Raw genomic sequence first — 14,665 nt, 5'->3', positions numbered from 1 at the left:
CCCTAATTTATTAGCACGCCACAATCCTTGGCAGACCTCAGCCACTTGTGTTTGTTGTGGTGAGACTAGAGCTCTTGCTTGCACTACTGTGTGTTTTGACATTTCATCAGGGCCTGCTAAACAGCGAGGAGGGCTCTCTGCCGCCCACCTCTTCTCAGACAAATTGCCTCCAAGATTGCAGAGGTGGGTCTGAGGCTGATGGATGGGAACACAAAGACCTGACGAGACCATATTTGCAAACATTAAATCCATATTTCCATAACATGTAGGAGCTGCTTTGCCACGGGCCACTTTAACGGCCTGTTTAGCGAGCAGTCAGTGACTGGCTGCTCATCGCAGAAATGTTGCTTTAAGGTGAGTCGCGGTTTGTCTCATGTGTTTTCCAGCGCTTCACCCCTTTTAACCTCTTTAACCAGTAATTATACCGACCCTGCTCATTGCACGACGCACCCCCCCCCCCACCAGCAAACATACACACCTTAACATCCATTTATCAATTTCAGCTCCATCATGTCCAACCAGTACGTCCGCGTTGCACCCTGCCCTCTCTGACTGCCACTAACTCGTGTCTCCACGCTCATTTCCACATCCTTGAACCTCTCACTAATCAGCAGATTTCAGGGCAGCTCTGCGTCTCTGCCTCTCACTTGCTGCCAACCTGGCTGCTTCATACCCACTGTGCTGTCTTCCTCTTCATCCTCCTCTCTCTCCTTTGTTTTACATAAATGCTCTGTTTTCATGACTCTGTTTCTCCTCTTACCTTTGTCTTTTTCTCCCCTTCCCCGTTGGCTTTTGCCTGCATTTCTCTGTTAATTTGCCTGAGAATGCATTAGCTGTAATGAAGGCTGAGGGCCGAGGGAATCCTCCAGGGTTCCATTAATCATCCCCCCTCAGACAGGCAACCTTGATTACAAGTGGCAAGAAATTCATTAGAGCCGGGCCTCTGACAACTCTTATCTCCGCCACTAGATCTGACTCATTAGGCAGCCAAATTAAAGCTATGATGGCCCTGATGAAACTCATCGCTTGTTTATCTTGTGCGATTTGATGCATCTGCCCATACATCACTGTAGCCACGACCGTCCGGACCCTCCCAAGAAGTCAGGCCTCCAGTCAGCACTGAGCAGCCTGCACACTCAAACAACCAGCCAGTAATGAGGTCCCTCGCTTTCCCGCTCTCTCTTCAGGTGGGAATGTGGAAACGGTTTAATGTCTTTGGTGGAGAGAACTTCTGATATTTCAATTTGTGATTTAAGTAGCAGAATGTCAGCATGACACCAGCCCAGATACAGATACTGTCTAGAGAATGAGGTGTTCACTTAAGATGTGTCTGTAATGAAGTGAGATTATTATAACCACTAAATAATTAACAAAAATATACTAAATCTGTTACAGCCAAAGCAAGTGGCATGATTATTAATTACTTGGTATAGTGAAAATGCTCATTGTGTTGAATGTCAGCTTTCGAGATTATAGTTTCAGGAACAATAACACATTCAGGGATACTCACCTGGTGGTAAAACAGGACTGAAAGAGTCTCACATAATCTTGATAATAACAACCCAAGTGGATTTAGTGATGGCTTCTCATCATCACCTCCACCACGCAGCTCATGAAAACCAAAATAGCCGTTGGACTCTGGCACGATGTCGTGGAATTGACCATCTGTATTAGTCAGCTCTTGAGCCATAATAAAATCTCCACTGCTCCTTCGCACGATCATTAGTCCTTGAATCCCCATCCAAGTGTCACAGTCTTGATGTATGAGGTGGACAGTGAAATAAACTGTACTACTCATGGGTGCCCAGGTCATAAAGTGTCTGTTTATGCTCTGAGGTCAAACTGAGATAAAGATCTTTTTTATGGTGTGCATCCATGAGAGGCTCGAGGGAAATGAAAAGTAAGATAATTATGTGTTTCCTGATATAGTCAGGAAGACGTTCTATAAAGCTGTCTTCCAAATCACACAGATTCAGAAGTTGGTTAATTTAATTAAATATTAATACTAATAAAATATTTGAAGAATCTTGCCCTGTCATGCTTCAGCTGGTATACTGCTGCAGTGGGCTAAGCATGGCTTGAGGCCATAGTCTATTTTGGAAATGGGGTGAGAAATCACTTTCTGCCATCTGAGGTGAGCTGAAATTATTCCAACATGAGTCCTTTCTGGAAACAGTTCAGAGAAGCTGTAGAAACCCAGAATCGTGCATATGAGAGTTTCCATAAAAACACCCAAGACCTCGTTCCCCTTTCTTGTAACTGGATAGATATTTGGCCAGACATTATTTTAATTACACTTTTTTGTTTTTACTGATGCTCGGTAATTTTACCAGGCCATATAAGCTTAAATATTTCGTCTAAGTAAGCAGGGCCATCACATGTATTTGTTAATGTAACATGTCGTGCAGGTTAGAGGGCAGTTAGGATAAATAATTGCAGCTGTTGACACCAGTAATAATAATTTATAATTGATCTAACTATGAAAACTGTATTTTTTTATCAGTATTGTACTGCCTCTTTAGGAACCCACCCAGTGGAGCATTACAACCTCATTCTACAAAACTTCAATTTCTTTTCATTTTAGTTGAATTTTCTAGAGGTGATGAAATGAATAAACTCCCTAAAAAGAAGTCCTTTGAAGAAAATGACACACTATTTTAAAAAGCCCTATACACCAGAAGAACAACAAACTCGCTGTGAATTATGACTATATATAATTATGAAATTATTGCACAATTCCTTTTTTAGTGGGACCTAAGTAAAATGTTTTGCCATTAGATTAGACACAGGTGCTGTGTGCAGTGACTGATAGAGAAGTTCATTACAGTGTGTTGAATGTGCTTAGACTAATGAGGATCCATCAGTCTACTTGAGGCAACATGGCCTCCTGAAGACAAATCAATCACTGCTGCTATTTAATAAAAAGACCTGGTAACCTTTCAAGTCATTTAGTTTCCGGTTAAAAAAGACATTTGTAACATCATATTAACATGTCCCCTTTTCCTAGAAAACCTGCTTAAATTAGGAATCTATCAGAATTTTTTTCATTAAAATAAAAATAAAATGTCTTCAGACAAAAACCCATATTATTTGTACTGTGTAATATATTGTAAAATGTTTCAAATTGTATAAACATAAACGCCTACAATATGGAGTCTGTTCTTATTAGTTAGTCCAATTAGTCCAAAAGGAATCGCTGTGTTTAAACTGTGCAGACCACATTTGTCTTTTTAGCGGCCTAAAATAATCACTATACATTTGTGACCAATTATACAAACACTGTTATTCTATCCTCTCCGTAATAATTCAATCTGGATTCCAGCTTTCGTATAAAGCGATTTATTAGGTCAATATACTTTACAGTTGTCCCTTGTTTGGTCATTATTTCCTTCACATCTTTTTCCCAATTTTTTTTCACAAATAGCCGTCAAAGGTGGTTCCTACAGTTGCCAAACAAAATGTAAAACGTCTTAAGTTACATGCAAATGTGATCAACAAATTGTACGAAACACCAAACAAAAACAAAACAAAACAAAACAAAACAAAACAAATAAATCCAGGTTAGCGTCACCAAATAAGGCCATGCACATAACCAACAGAACATTTTGGCCCTACATATAAATACTTAAAAAATCTTTACAGTTTTATCTCATAGTGCCCATTTGTAGCAATTTTTACCCATTTATATTTACATATTCACAGGACAATAAATAAAAGTGACAGCATATTGTCAAATATTGGATCAGATCCTCTTCTCTGCTCAGTCTCACCTCTCGGACAAAATAAGTGGATCCTCCTTTTTGTGCTTCATGCGTTCAACAAATCACTGCAACATAAAGTCCGTTAAGTGTTTTTTTTTTTTGTTTGTTTGTTTGTTTTGTTTTTTTAAAGTATTAATACGTGTGATTTTCACCGGGGTTCATGGCCTGCTCCCTTGTTCTATTTGTTGGTGCTGGCTCCTCACTGCAAACCTGTTGACGTGCACAGGGATGGGGACCACGATTTTGGGGTTTCTCACCGGTTCTCCTGAGCGGTTGTTGACGTTCCCAGCTTTGATCCGTTTCCATTTGGCCCTGCGGTTCTGAAACCAAATCTTCACCTGCACCTCGCTCAGTTTAAGTGCGTGCGCAATCTGGGAGCGTTCGGTAAGAGAAAGGTACTTTTTACAATGAAACTCCTTTTCGAGTTCGAGCAGCTGCTCGCTGGTAAAAGCTGTTCGTCTCCTCCGGCTTTTCCCCGCTGAGCTGCCGGTCGGAAGCGCCTCCTGAGAACCGGTTTTTAGTTTGCTCTTCTGGGACAGGGAGCCACAGTTGTTCCCGTCCGAGAAACTTTCGTTCTCGCTGTCTGCCGAACTGTCCTCCCGGTCACTGCAAACTGCGTCTGCTGATTTTAGGTCCAGCTTCTCGTCATCGGAACTGTACAGCTTAGTCTCACCTAAAATATGGAGACACACATTGATTTTGTCACTTTGATCTATGGGGGGGTTGTAGAAATAATAGTCAAAAGTAGTTGAAAATCTGCTGTGTAAACTCTTAATGAATTAAAATTCACATTTTAATTTTTTTTTTTTTTAAATGCGAACAATTACAAACACCTTCATTCATATTTATAAGAAACTTCCATCAACTTGCATCCCAAAGATTTTGGCTACTTTACTATCATTAGGATTTCTGTCATTTCTGTCATTTCTAATGTGAGGTGCGTTTGCTTTTCCTGCATCTCAGACCTCTACTTTTACAAGGCAACAACCCTTCAGGTCTGAATGGGACCTAATAACCACAGACACACAGGAGCATCGAGGCTGGGTTTTACCTGAAATTGTCTGAAAAGTTTCTGAGAAGTTCAGCAGCTCTGTGCCCTTGTCCCGGCTGTGCAGCTCCTCGGTGTGTGGACTTTCCTGTCTCCTTGCTCCGGGGTCGGCGGCGCTTATCCGGGGACCTGGCAGTTCTTGTGGTGGGTAGAAACTATCCGGTGGATCCGAGAAACTTGGCATCGTCGTGGTGAGCGCGACCATGGATGGCACCCCTTGTCCCAAACTGGCACAGAACGTGTTGGTGAGGCGTCCCGCAAAAGAAGCTAAAGGCGCAAGTGGAGGTATACCCGACGATAGAGGGGAGTGGGATAAAGCCTGCGGAATAACCAGAGGTCTGTACGGCATAAACATAGGATAACCCGTGTAGAGCAGGTGTCCCGGTCTGGGCTGAGGGGTCCCTATCAGGGAATCGATAGAAAACGCCGTCCCTTGGCCGCCTGGTCTCTGCATTTTGCAGGCAAGCACTTTTATTTGGCGGAAAACTTGGAAGCAGATGTCCCGTCCTCGGCGACGCGCAAAACTTTCAGTTTAAAGACAGAGCGAATTGGAAGTAGATCCTCTGCCGTGTTGTCATTCCGGGGCGTGGACTGCTTCTCCGGGTGTCTGCGCTTTGTTGTGTGGCCCCGCCGCTACCTTTTCCCTCTTATTTGTCACACACTGAGACATAAACACACGCTCTCTCTATCCACCTCTCCCCGCTCCGCGACGCTTCCCTCCGCCCCTCTCCGATGCGCCGTGCGTGCGTGTGTGTGTGTGTGCGCGCAGAGAGAGAGAGAGAGCGAGAGGGCGATTGGTGATCATCTGCAATACAAGAGGAATGAAAAGGGGGTGTTTCCTTGGGGGATCATCCATCTTCCTCAAATTACGCTTCATTTCCTTATTCAGCCTCTGACTTTTTGGCCGCCTTGAGAGGCGGTAGTTTCCCAGTAGAGACCAAATAGACGGGTCGCACCCCCGGCCCTCCTCCCCTTTTGCCAGGTTCACCATTGACTGCAAAACGGTGTGAGAGACTGCTCCAGCCCTTCCCCTTCTATAATCGTTGACCACACCAACCCAATCAACTATTATTAATTTTGATTGATGATAAGTAATTACTCTTGATTCAAGGGACAGCGTAAAACAACGATGGCTTTTGTTGAAAAATTGGGGCCGATGGGCATCAGAGTCAGGAGGGAGGAGAGGCAGATGTTTCCCTGCTCTCGGCCCCATTCACCGCGGCTAAAAACAATGCGTTTCGGCTCAGGGAAAAGAAGCGCTGCAACAATTGTTCCCCGGAGAGAGATGCTCCGTGTGAAATTAGATTCAGATAAAATGCGTTTATGCGAGGTCAACGGCAGTGTGGACGCTCAGTGGCCAAAGTCAAATCTTAGTGGATTTCCACTTCGTTTGAACTCGGGGAGGGGGGGGGGGGGAGGGGGGATTTATTTCAAATGCTGTGATTTATAAACTCGAATGTCTTCTAGCTAACGTCTGTCATCCCGTTCATAAATAAAAAGGCACGCACACATTTTTTTCTGTGCGCCTTGAAAATTCATCCCTGATTAAAAAATGCATTTGGAGGGAGGGGGTGAGAGGGGGGGGGGGGGGGGGAAATCACTTTTCTCTTTCTTTAAGCACTGGTTTAATCGCAGATCATTTCACCTTTTAAATGGCAATGGGAACTGATGATGATTAGCCCTATTGAGTCCTGGGTGCCCAGGCCCTCCAACTGGTCGTCTGATTGCATGAGGACATAAACATATCACCACCGACTCTGATTAGCAGTGGAGGGCCAGGACAGGCTAATTCTTATAATTGCAAGTGACTTCAGCAGCACCTCTCTTTGATCTAATGAACCATTTGCGAGCTCCACTCTATTCTTCTCTAAGGATTCGGATTGTGACACTGCTCCTCCTTACACTTGTTTTATTTAACGAATCGTAGCCACACTGTGAGATCATTAAGAGGAATTTACAGTAAAACGTATCCATACTATGGATATGTGTTTCTTAAAACTGTTTACAACTGATGAGTGGAATATGAAATGTACTAAAATGCATATTATTGTTTTTTTTTCCAGTATGAGGTAAATTGATAAAGTTATGTCTGAAAATATTTCTACAGGCCAAATATAATAATAGGAGATTGTTATCCAGAGTTGGATTTTAAACGTTTCTTTTAATGACTAATGAAAGAGAAAGAGGTTTAACCTTATTTTTTTCGTTTCGTCGGTATGTGACAGATTGAGATGAACTTTCCAAAATTGATGACCTCATAAAGGATTATTTCCCATTTCATAATAAAGGCACAATTTACAATCTCTGAAAAACTAGAATGTGATGTGAAGACTATTGTAGCACTACACGTGATGATTTATATCAATTTCGATATTAATTGCAAACCTTGAATATTCCTTTTAAACGCTGCTTGTATACAATGCTTAAATTATAGTTCAATATATATGTTTTGTACAATGTGTTTTTTCTCCAGAAAATCATATAGCAACAGATAAGCTGAAGCACGAGAAAATAAAATGACAAAATTACGTGATAACAACAAATAATAAAATTACAGTGAGTAAGTTACACAGCCGTGGTGGAATTTTTTATTTTATAGTAAGCGTCATTTTAATTTAAAACAGCTGAATACAGCGATATGGGTTTGAGTACTAATGATTTATGCAAACATTTGATGACACTCCTGGATGTACAGCACATCATTCGGCGTGTATAAAACATCAAACCATGAGAAATAGTATGTAAAAAAAAAAGTAACAGCAAGTCAGCCTCTTTACTATCAGTTACAGAATTTAAAAAAAAAAGTGAAAATAAAATAAAAATATAAAACACATAATTGCACACTCACTATGTACTTGACCAACTCTAGTCTACAGCGCCCTCTTGTGGTGCCAAATCAAACCAACTGAGCTGAAAGACTGATCTGGAATTAAAAGTGACAACAGCTGCTTCTTCCGCCTGAGAAGCAGTGGCACAACAATGTATAAAATATCCAGTGTACTGGTGCATACTGCTACAATTTATGAGTTTTTCTGCATTATTCTACTGTGAACTATGGTACCATTCCATCACATTTAGCAGTAACCTTCATCACATTCACTTACATCAGTGCCTTCAGTGGATATAGCCCCTGTACTCCAGGAGCAAGTACTTCTTGATAAAGGTGGGCAGATCAAGTTTAGGGACCACCGTGTGTACTCTATTTCCCACTATGCTCCTGAGTTTGCAACGAGCCAAGTGCTGGAGGGAGCGAGGAGTCAGTGCCAAAGAGAAGACTGAGTCAAAGAATTCTTTATGCTCCTGATTGGGAAGAAATAGAAGCACAGCTCTTATTTATCTCACTTTTATTTTATTAATGTACAGTAAAATGTTTTTCTAAATGAATCAAGTCTTCGTTAACCAGTAAAATATGAGCCCACTGCAATTTACGACTGATTCAAATATTGCAAGTAATGTAACTCCCACTGGTTTTATCACCGTTCCTTATACAAATACACACAGTATCAGACTATGTAAATAAAAAAAATCTAAAATCATTAGTCCTCATCAATTAATAATATAAAGAGCTTGCCTTAAAAGTCTCAGCAGGAACAGACTCAACCCAGGTGTCTGTGACTCTGAGGTGACTGTAGGCATTCAGAAGAACCTCAATCGTGCGTGGAGACTGGAAGCAGTGCTTCAAAACCTAAAAGAAGCACCACAACACAGAGCACAGCAATAAGATTCATATAGCCATCATTTAAGTTCACAAGTGAGCCTGTGACTCCACAGAACTGAAGAAATAAAGTAATTAAACACTTGTGAAATGAACAGATTGGTCTTCCCTCCAGGGGTTTAACTGGAAATTATGCAATTAGTGCTAATTAATCTCCTATTAACACTTGCCTAATTAGGAACCAGGCATTTTGTCTAGTGCACGTGGCTTCTCTGATAGTTGTAGTCTGTTCCCTGCAGAGAGTGCAACACTTCATGTCGTGTCATGAAATGGGAATGATTTGAATGTGAAGTTTGGAAAATTGCAAAGAACAGTGTATTTTTTTTCCAGACTCTGACCCGAGGTGTTAAATTTACAGTAGTTTCTAATTATGTAAAATGAGCTGATTGGATGAATAATTGGTTCATACTGTAAATAACATACACTATTTTAAGCCAATCTTGACCAGCTTTACATGCTCTAGTAAGTTTAGTAGCATGTAACGTTTGGATTCCTACCATGGGCAGAGCTCCAGGCCACACTCGAATAGATCCATGGTTAAGCAGGGCACGAACAATCCTCTCTGGCTGATGTGAAATCTTGTAACACACTACCTTCAAAATGTTGTGCATAGGAGCTTCACCACCATAGTCCATATCGTTAACGCAGGCACCATTAGCTAGCAGCATTTCCACGATGTCTGGATTTGCGTTCTTACAAGCCATGTGCAAGGGACTGCGTTTGTCCTGGTCCGTAGTGTGGACATCAGCCCCTGCCCCCAGCAGCAACTGGCACACCTTGAAGTATCGTTGGAGGTCCTTCGCCTCCTGGGGTTGAGAACAAGCAGCGTTCAGAGGTGTGAGACCCTCATCATTCTGTTTGTCCAGAGCAGCTCCGTACCGGAGGTAAAGCTCAGTGTGGTCCGAGAGGCCGTTCCTGGTCGCCACATGTAAGGGAGTGTCATTTTCATCCACAGTGCGACCATTGATTGCTGCGCCATACTGGAGAAGATACTTTGCGCATCTGCAGACAGAAATGCAGAAACTTGTTTTGTCACATATGCATTAGAAAAGGGGTTTCTGACCATTTTATCTGACGACCCCAGTGTTTCATTTCAAACCATTTTAAACTGGATGTTTCTATTACAATGTTACCCGTATAAGAAAGGGTATAACTATAATCATCTTCTCATTAGACAATGACCCTGAGTGAGCAAAATCTGCATTATGAACACGCGAAGTGGCATTTTATACATTTACCCGACACTTTTATTACTCATTTTAGCTTCTCTGCTCACCTGCCTGCTAGTTTCACGCGCTCTCAACAGCGGCATGCGGTTTTAAGTGACACTCTGTAACTCTTAGAAGAAGAAATGACTCAATCTTCCTCTTAGATAGGCTGAATTAATTAGCAACGAATGTACCTTAGCTAAAGTCAAGATACTCATAAGTTTTACAATCAGCTACAGTGTTTCCAATAACTTAGGCGGCTAATTAGCTTAGCTCTTCAGCCCTCCTGTATTTGTGCTACTATACCAACTAATCTATCTAAGAAGAAGCTGACATGACGTCAACGTCTGGATAACATCACCTGTATGACTGAGAGCCTTCATCAAAATAATAATAGCTTTTATCCTTTTCTCGTATCGTTCATTTGTGCTTATCAGTAAAGGTCACTAACACAGACTTGCTTTAAGCCATTAAAACTGATTCCTCTTTACTGGGTGGGGGGGCTGTCCTATCATACCTGCTAGTATACAGTATGCTTATGACAGCAAGTACAGGAAAGAGCAGCATCACACCAATGCATAATCCTTTGTGTCTTGCCCCAAATCTTTTGGATGATTCGATGACGCATTGCCGCACACTTTCTAGTCTAATATACTTCACTCACTCAAAGGATTCTGGGCTAGTGCACACATGCAAAGGCATGAGGCCGTCTTCTGAGACCGCGTTTGCGTTGGCACCGTGGATCAGCAGCAGTTTGGTACACTCTGGTTGGCAGTTTTCACAGGCCTCGTGCAGAGCGGTGGTGCCATCAGGTGCTAGGTCAACACTGGCCCCACGTTGCAGCAGGAGTTTCAGGCAGTCTGTGAAACCTCGGCCAGCTGTGATGTGAAGTGGTGTGGTCAGCTCCTGCTCATAAGTTAGTGACCATAGTCCTGCCAGCAGGGAACATAATTGGCATGAAGACAACTCTGAGCTCAACTCTTAGGACCACTGCAAATAACCAGATTGCAAGTACTGCAACAGCAATGGTTGAGGTAATTAGAATATAAAGTGTGGTGTCATATCAGTGTTTCTAATTACATGACATGGGAGAATTAACATGAAGGAAAAACATAGCACAAGCATAAAATAAAAGCTCAAGAAAACCTACGCAGGCCTCTGTAGTTATATCTGAAGTTCTTCCATTCCTCGACGTTGCTGGTGTCATAAATTGCATCAATAAGGTAACCAAACTCATCGTCATCCACAATGCTAAGAATCGTCAGCTCATCTCCAACAAGCAGAGAGTTCCAGAACTGCAAGACGCAACCTGTGGCCTTGGCTGTGGTGATCACATCGCTGCGATAGCTCTTTGGTTTGTACCACCTAAACTTGGGGGCTACATAGGCCATACTGTCGTTAAATGTTTTTTATGTTTTAGTCGCGTTGTTGCTTCTGAGGAAAATAAACACTTCTGCAGGTTGTTTGTACAGACGGGGCTATTTCAGGGAGGTGTTATGTGATATTTCGGTTGACCCAGAGAACCTTGCCAGTGCAGCAGCATGGGAGCCAATGATTGGTGTGTTTCATGTCACCTGCCTTCTGATTTTCGCTAATTCACTGAAAGTAATGGCCAATGCACTCTTGCATTCAAAGAATCATAAGTGACATATTCTTTTTACAAATATGAAAGCATGCAAAGATCTGTGTCTGCAAATTCTTATTTTCATATACCAAATACATCCAGAATTTTAACACATCTTGAACATTTCTGTCCAGTGGCTTAACAAGGAAGTTGCACGAGGGAACAGAATCCAAATGTTTAAAACAAGTCTCCCACAAAACGTACTGTTTAATTGGTCTCCACTTATTTGAATATAATAGACTATTAGCTGTTGAACAGAACCAATAGCTGACTTCTAAGTCTGATTACGTGGTGGACATATGATGGTTTCAACAAATATTGCCTCATGTTCTATTTCTATAAGTGTTGCATTGAGATGAGATGCACCAGTTACAAGTTGTTGCATATTAAAATGACCTCAATACAATAGGTCTCCATTACTACTACAGCACGAATAACGTCCATCACTCCTGTTAAAAGTAAGTATTTAATGCTATTAGGTATTTTCTAATTTCCAAATTCTGGAAAATAATCGCCAGAAAATACAATAGGCACATTAGGTTTGCTCTGCCAGATCATCAGGAATTCCTGAAGTAATTTCTAATGAAGACAGATGTTATCTCCTACCTTCCCCTCTGGCAACCCAGCGCATGTCTCCTCCCTGTGGCTCAATGATGAGATTTGCTGTAGATCCTCTGGGAAAGAGGCGCTGCATAGCCTCCAGGTCTCCTGTATACAGAGCATTCTGGACAACCACATCGTGGCACACAGCTGGTGGCAGAGCGTCGCTGGACTTCAGCGATCTCAGTGGTGCCGTGTCTCTTTTGAGCATATAGCTGTTGAGGTGATGGGAGGTCAGTTGCCTCTTGTACTTGTACCTCTCTAGCATTTCCTCGTCAAGTTCGAGGGAGCGTAAGGCCATGGGTGTGAAGACAAAACTTCCTCGCAACATGTTGACAGGCTGGCTTCTTACTGGGAAAAGAGGTTGTGTATGATCTAAAAAGGCCTGTCCCTCGGTTTCTTCTATTGCTTCACTCTCCCTGGCTAATGTCCACTATGTGCCTGCCGGCTGTTCACAGCGTTGGTTCAGAGTTGTTTTGATATTTGGTATGAGACCCTCCCTGTAGTGTGACAAGTAATTCTATTTTTACGTCTCACATGCAGCCACTGGAGCCTCTCCGCGTTTGCCTCCAGCAAAGTTACAACCATAAAGTGCCTCTGCCAGGCTGCTAGCATCAGACGAGTTGAATAAAGTAATGTTTTGTAACTACAGAACATGGGAGTGACAGAACTGCATCAGCAAAACTTTGACAAGTCGAATGTGGAATATTGCTTCCTTAAAGTAGAATTAACATTTAAAGCTTAGGAAAATAATGTGCGGTAGCTGCGTGTTAAGCGCATTTTTAGATGGCCTACTCTCAATGTGGTGGGCAAATACTTTTACTTTTATTTGCGATTCCATAAGTTTAAAAAGTAACAGCTGATTACAACCGGGCAACTTGTAATGTACAATTCTGCCTAAATCTTTCTTCTTAGAGGAATAGCAAACAAGAATGGCCTAATGTAAGTTCCTGTGAGTGTGTGTTTGCAAAATGCCTCTTTCTGCTCTGTATTTCATTTTTCAAGAGCCTTAATAGATTTTATGTATCCACATGGCTCCCTGCATTAGAACATTAGGCTGAATGACTGGCAACCGCTGTGTCACTCTGCCCCACATGAAGTTTTCTGATGGCAGAGGGACGGAACATAATTAAGCCTCTTAAGCCTACTCGCTAGGCATCTGACAAACATCTCTTTTGAATGATGGACAAGCATTTTCCAAAGATAGCATAAATTCTACCATCATCGGGAGCACAACAGACCCTGTCTAGCCGATCTTTAGACACCACCGGGAGTAACTCAGAATTACATTGGAGTATTGGAGTAGATGTAAACTGATTAACAGCATCTTGCTACACAATGACATATTTTTTTAATGTTCTGTATGTTTATCCACCTCTGTGTTGGAGTCTATAAAGCTACCTGCAGGCTCTGCAGACAACAAGGTCTGCACCCCAGGCAGAAACATTCCTGATATTTGTAGAGAGGTTTTACCTTCTTTCCCATCTGAAAACACAGAAGCATCACTGCATTTCATCTATACCTTAATGACTGTTCTGGTATGGAAATCAAGGTCATTTATTTTATGTTACAGTTTGGTAATAGATGCCACATTAAACTGAAGGCGAGTAAGAGTTTCAACTTTGAAAACACACATTACCAGAGAGAGACTAGGAATATTGTTTTTGCGGCTGGAATACATCCTTTTAAATGATATACATAATGAGTTTATAATATGCATCTGGGCTACCTCCTCTCTACTTTGATGTCTTCCAAATGGCCCGGGTGTCATCAGCAAAACATGTAGGCACTTTCCCGCCTCATTGACTCCCAAATGTATTTTAAATATCATTCCTAGTAACGCAATTATTTAAAACGCTGAACTAAACACTTACTAATGGGGAAAAAGACAGCGACTTCGATAAATTCATTTCTCAAATGGTGGGCATTCATGTTTCTTTTTCTTTTTTTCCCTCTGTGAAGCGGAGGCAACTCTGATGACAACAAAAAACATCAGCAGTAGTAGCATCCCCTGCCCTCACAGCCCCCTGTGGACATATTAAATCTTTGGTTTCCTCACATTACCCATCAGTAGCTGTCTCTCCAAGGTTTTCTGCATTGTGGTCAACCGCCTTTCTCTCCCAAGGCAGTAAGAGGCTGGACATCAGCAACAGTCCTGATGAGAGTGAAGCAGTTCATTTATGCAATCATAGGCAATTAGTTCCCTCTGATTATGTGCCTCTTAATGCTGTTTTGAGTACTGTGGCACACAGTAATACAGAAAGAGATTAAACTATAGCCCTCCCTCCACACTCAGCAGTCATTTAATATAGTGAGAACATAATGAAATGTACACAGTAATTACAGTAATATTAAATGCTAATGGTTTTGCAATTGGATATGTTGTTAGTTTAAGACAGAGCAAGTGCACCCAAAGAAAGTCTATGTTTAGAGAGGGCATCACCAAGCACTCAATTATCCATCAGGTGTTCCTTATTTTAATGCTTTATTTATTATTTTATTACATTTTTTTTTGTCAGGGTAGACAAGCTCATAACTGACATATTGTGCATTCTGTGCCAGAAAGGGAGCAATTAATATGCAATTTATGAATTTCATTTCACATCCAGTGATAAAAATAGGGTCTGAAGTTTGTATGAGACTGGTAGAATAACCGGGAGGTCACCATGGAAACATGATGTGGAATCATGAGCATGCTTAATGCAGCTA

The 14,665-nt window shown here is 41.8% G+C and overlaps 2 protein-coding genes across 3 annotated transcripts; both read right to left on the bottom strand.

The window, feature by feature from the left end:
- Positions 1-3,370: 3,370 nt before the first annotated feature.
- On the bottom strand, positions 3,371-5,550 carry gbx1 (gastrulation brain homeobox 1). The gene is made up of 2 exons (XM_067475658.1): positions 4,813-5,550; positions 3,371-4,434 (listed from the first exon to the last, which is right to left on the bottom strand). Exons 1-2 carry the CDS (start codon positions 5,261-5,263, stop codon positions 3,920-3,922), a joined length of 966 nt encoding a protein of 321 aa, XP_067331759.1. The 5' UTR covers positions 5,264-5,550; the 3' UTR covers positions 3,371-3,919.
- Positions 5,551-7,387: 1,837 nt separating this feature from the next.
- Positions 7,388-12,443, bottom strand: asb10 (ankyrin repeat and SOCS box containing 10). 2 transcript variants are annotated; one of them, XM_067475680.1, is made up of 5 exons: positions 11,963-12,443; positions 10,397-10,664; positions 9,022-9,526; positions 8,381-8,494; positions 7,388-8,109 (listed from the first exon to the last, which is right to left on the bottom strand). In XM_067475680.1, the coding sequence occupies exons 1-5, from the start codon at positions 12,285-12,287 to the stop codon at positions 7,924-7,926; spliced, it is 1,398 nt and encodes a 465-aa protein (XP_067331781.1). In that variant the 5' UTR covers positions 12,288-12,443; the 3' UTR covers positions 7,388-7,923. The 2 variants fall into 2 exon arrangements, with proteins under 2 accessions (XP_067331781.1, XP_067331782.1); XM_067475681.1 differs by lacking the exon at positions 11,963-12,443 and adding an exon at positions 10,883-11,448.
- Positions 12,444-14,665: the final 2,222 nt, after the last annotated feature.

The sequence above is a fragment of the Channa argus genome, chromosome 14, assembly GCF_033026475.1.
Source record: "Channa argus isolate prfri chromosome 14, Channa argus male v1.0, whole genome shotgun sequence".
NCBI classification, from domain to species: Eukaryota; Metazoa; Chordata; class Actinopteri; order Anabantiformes; family Channidae; genus Channa; species Channa argus.
This window is presented reverse-complemented; position numbering and strand designations above follow the sequence as displayed.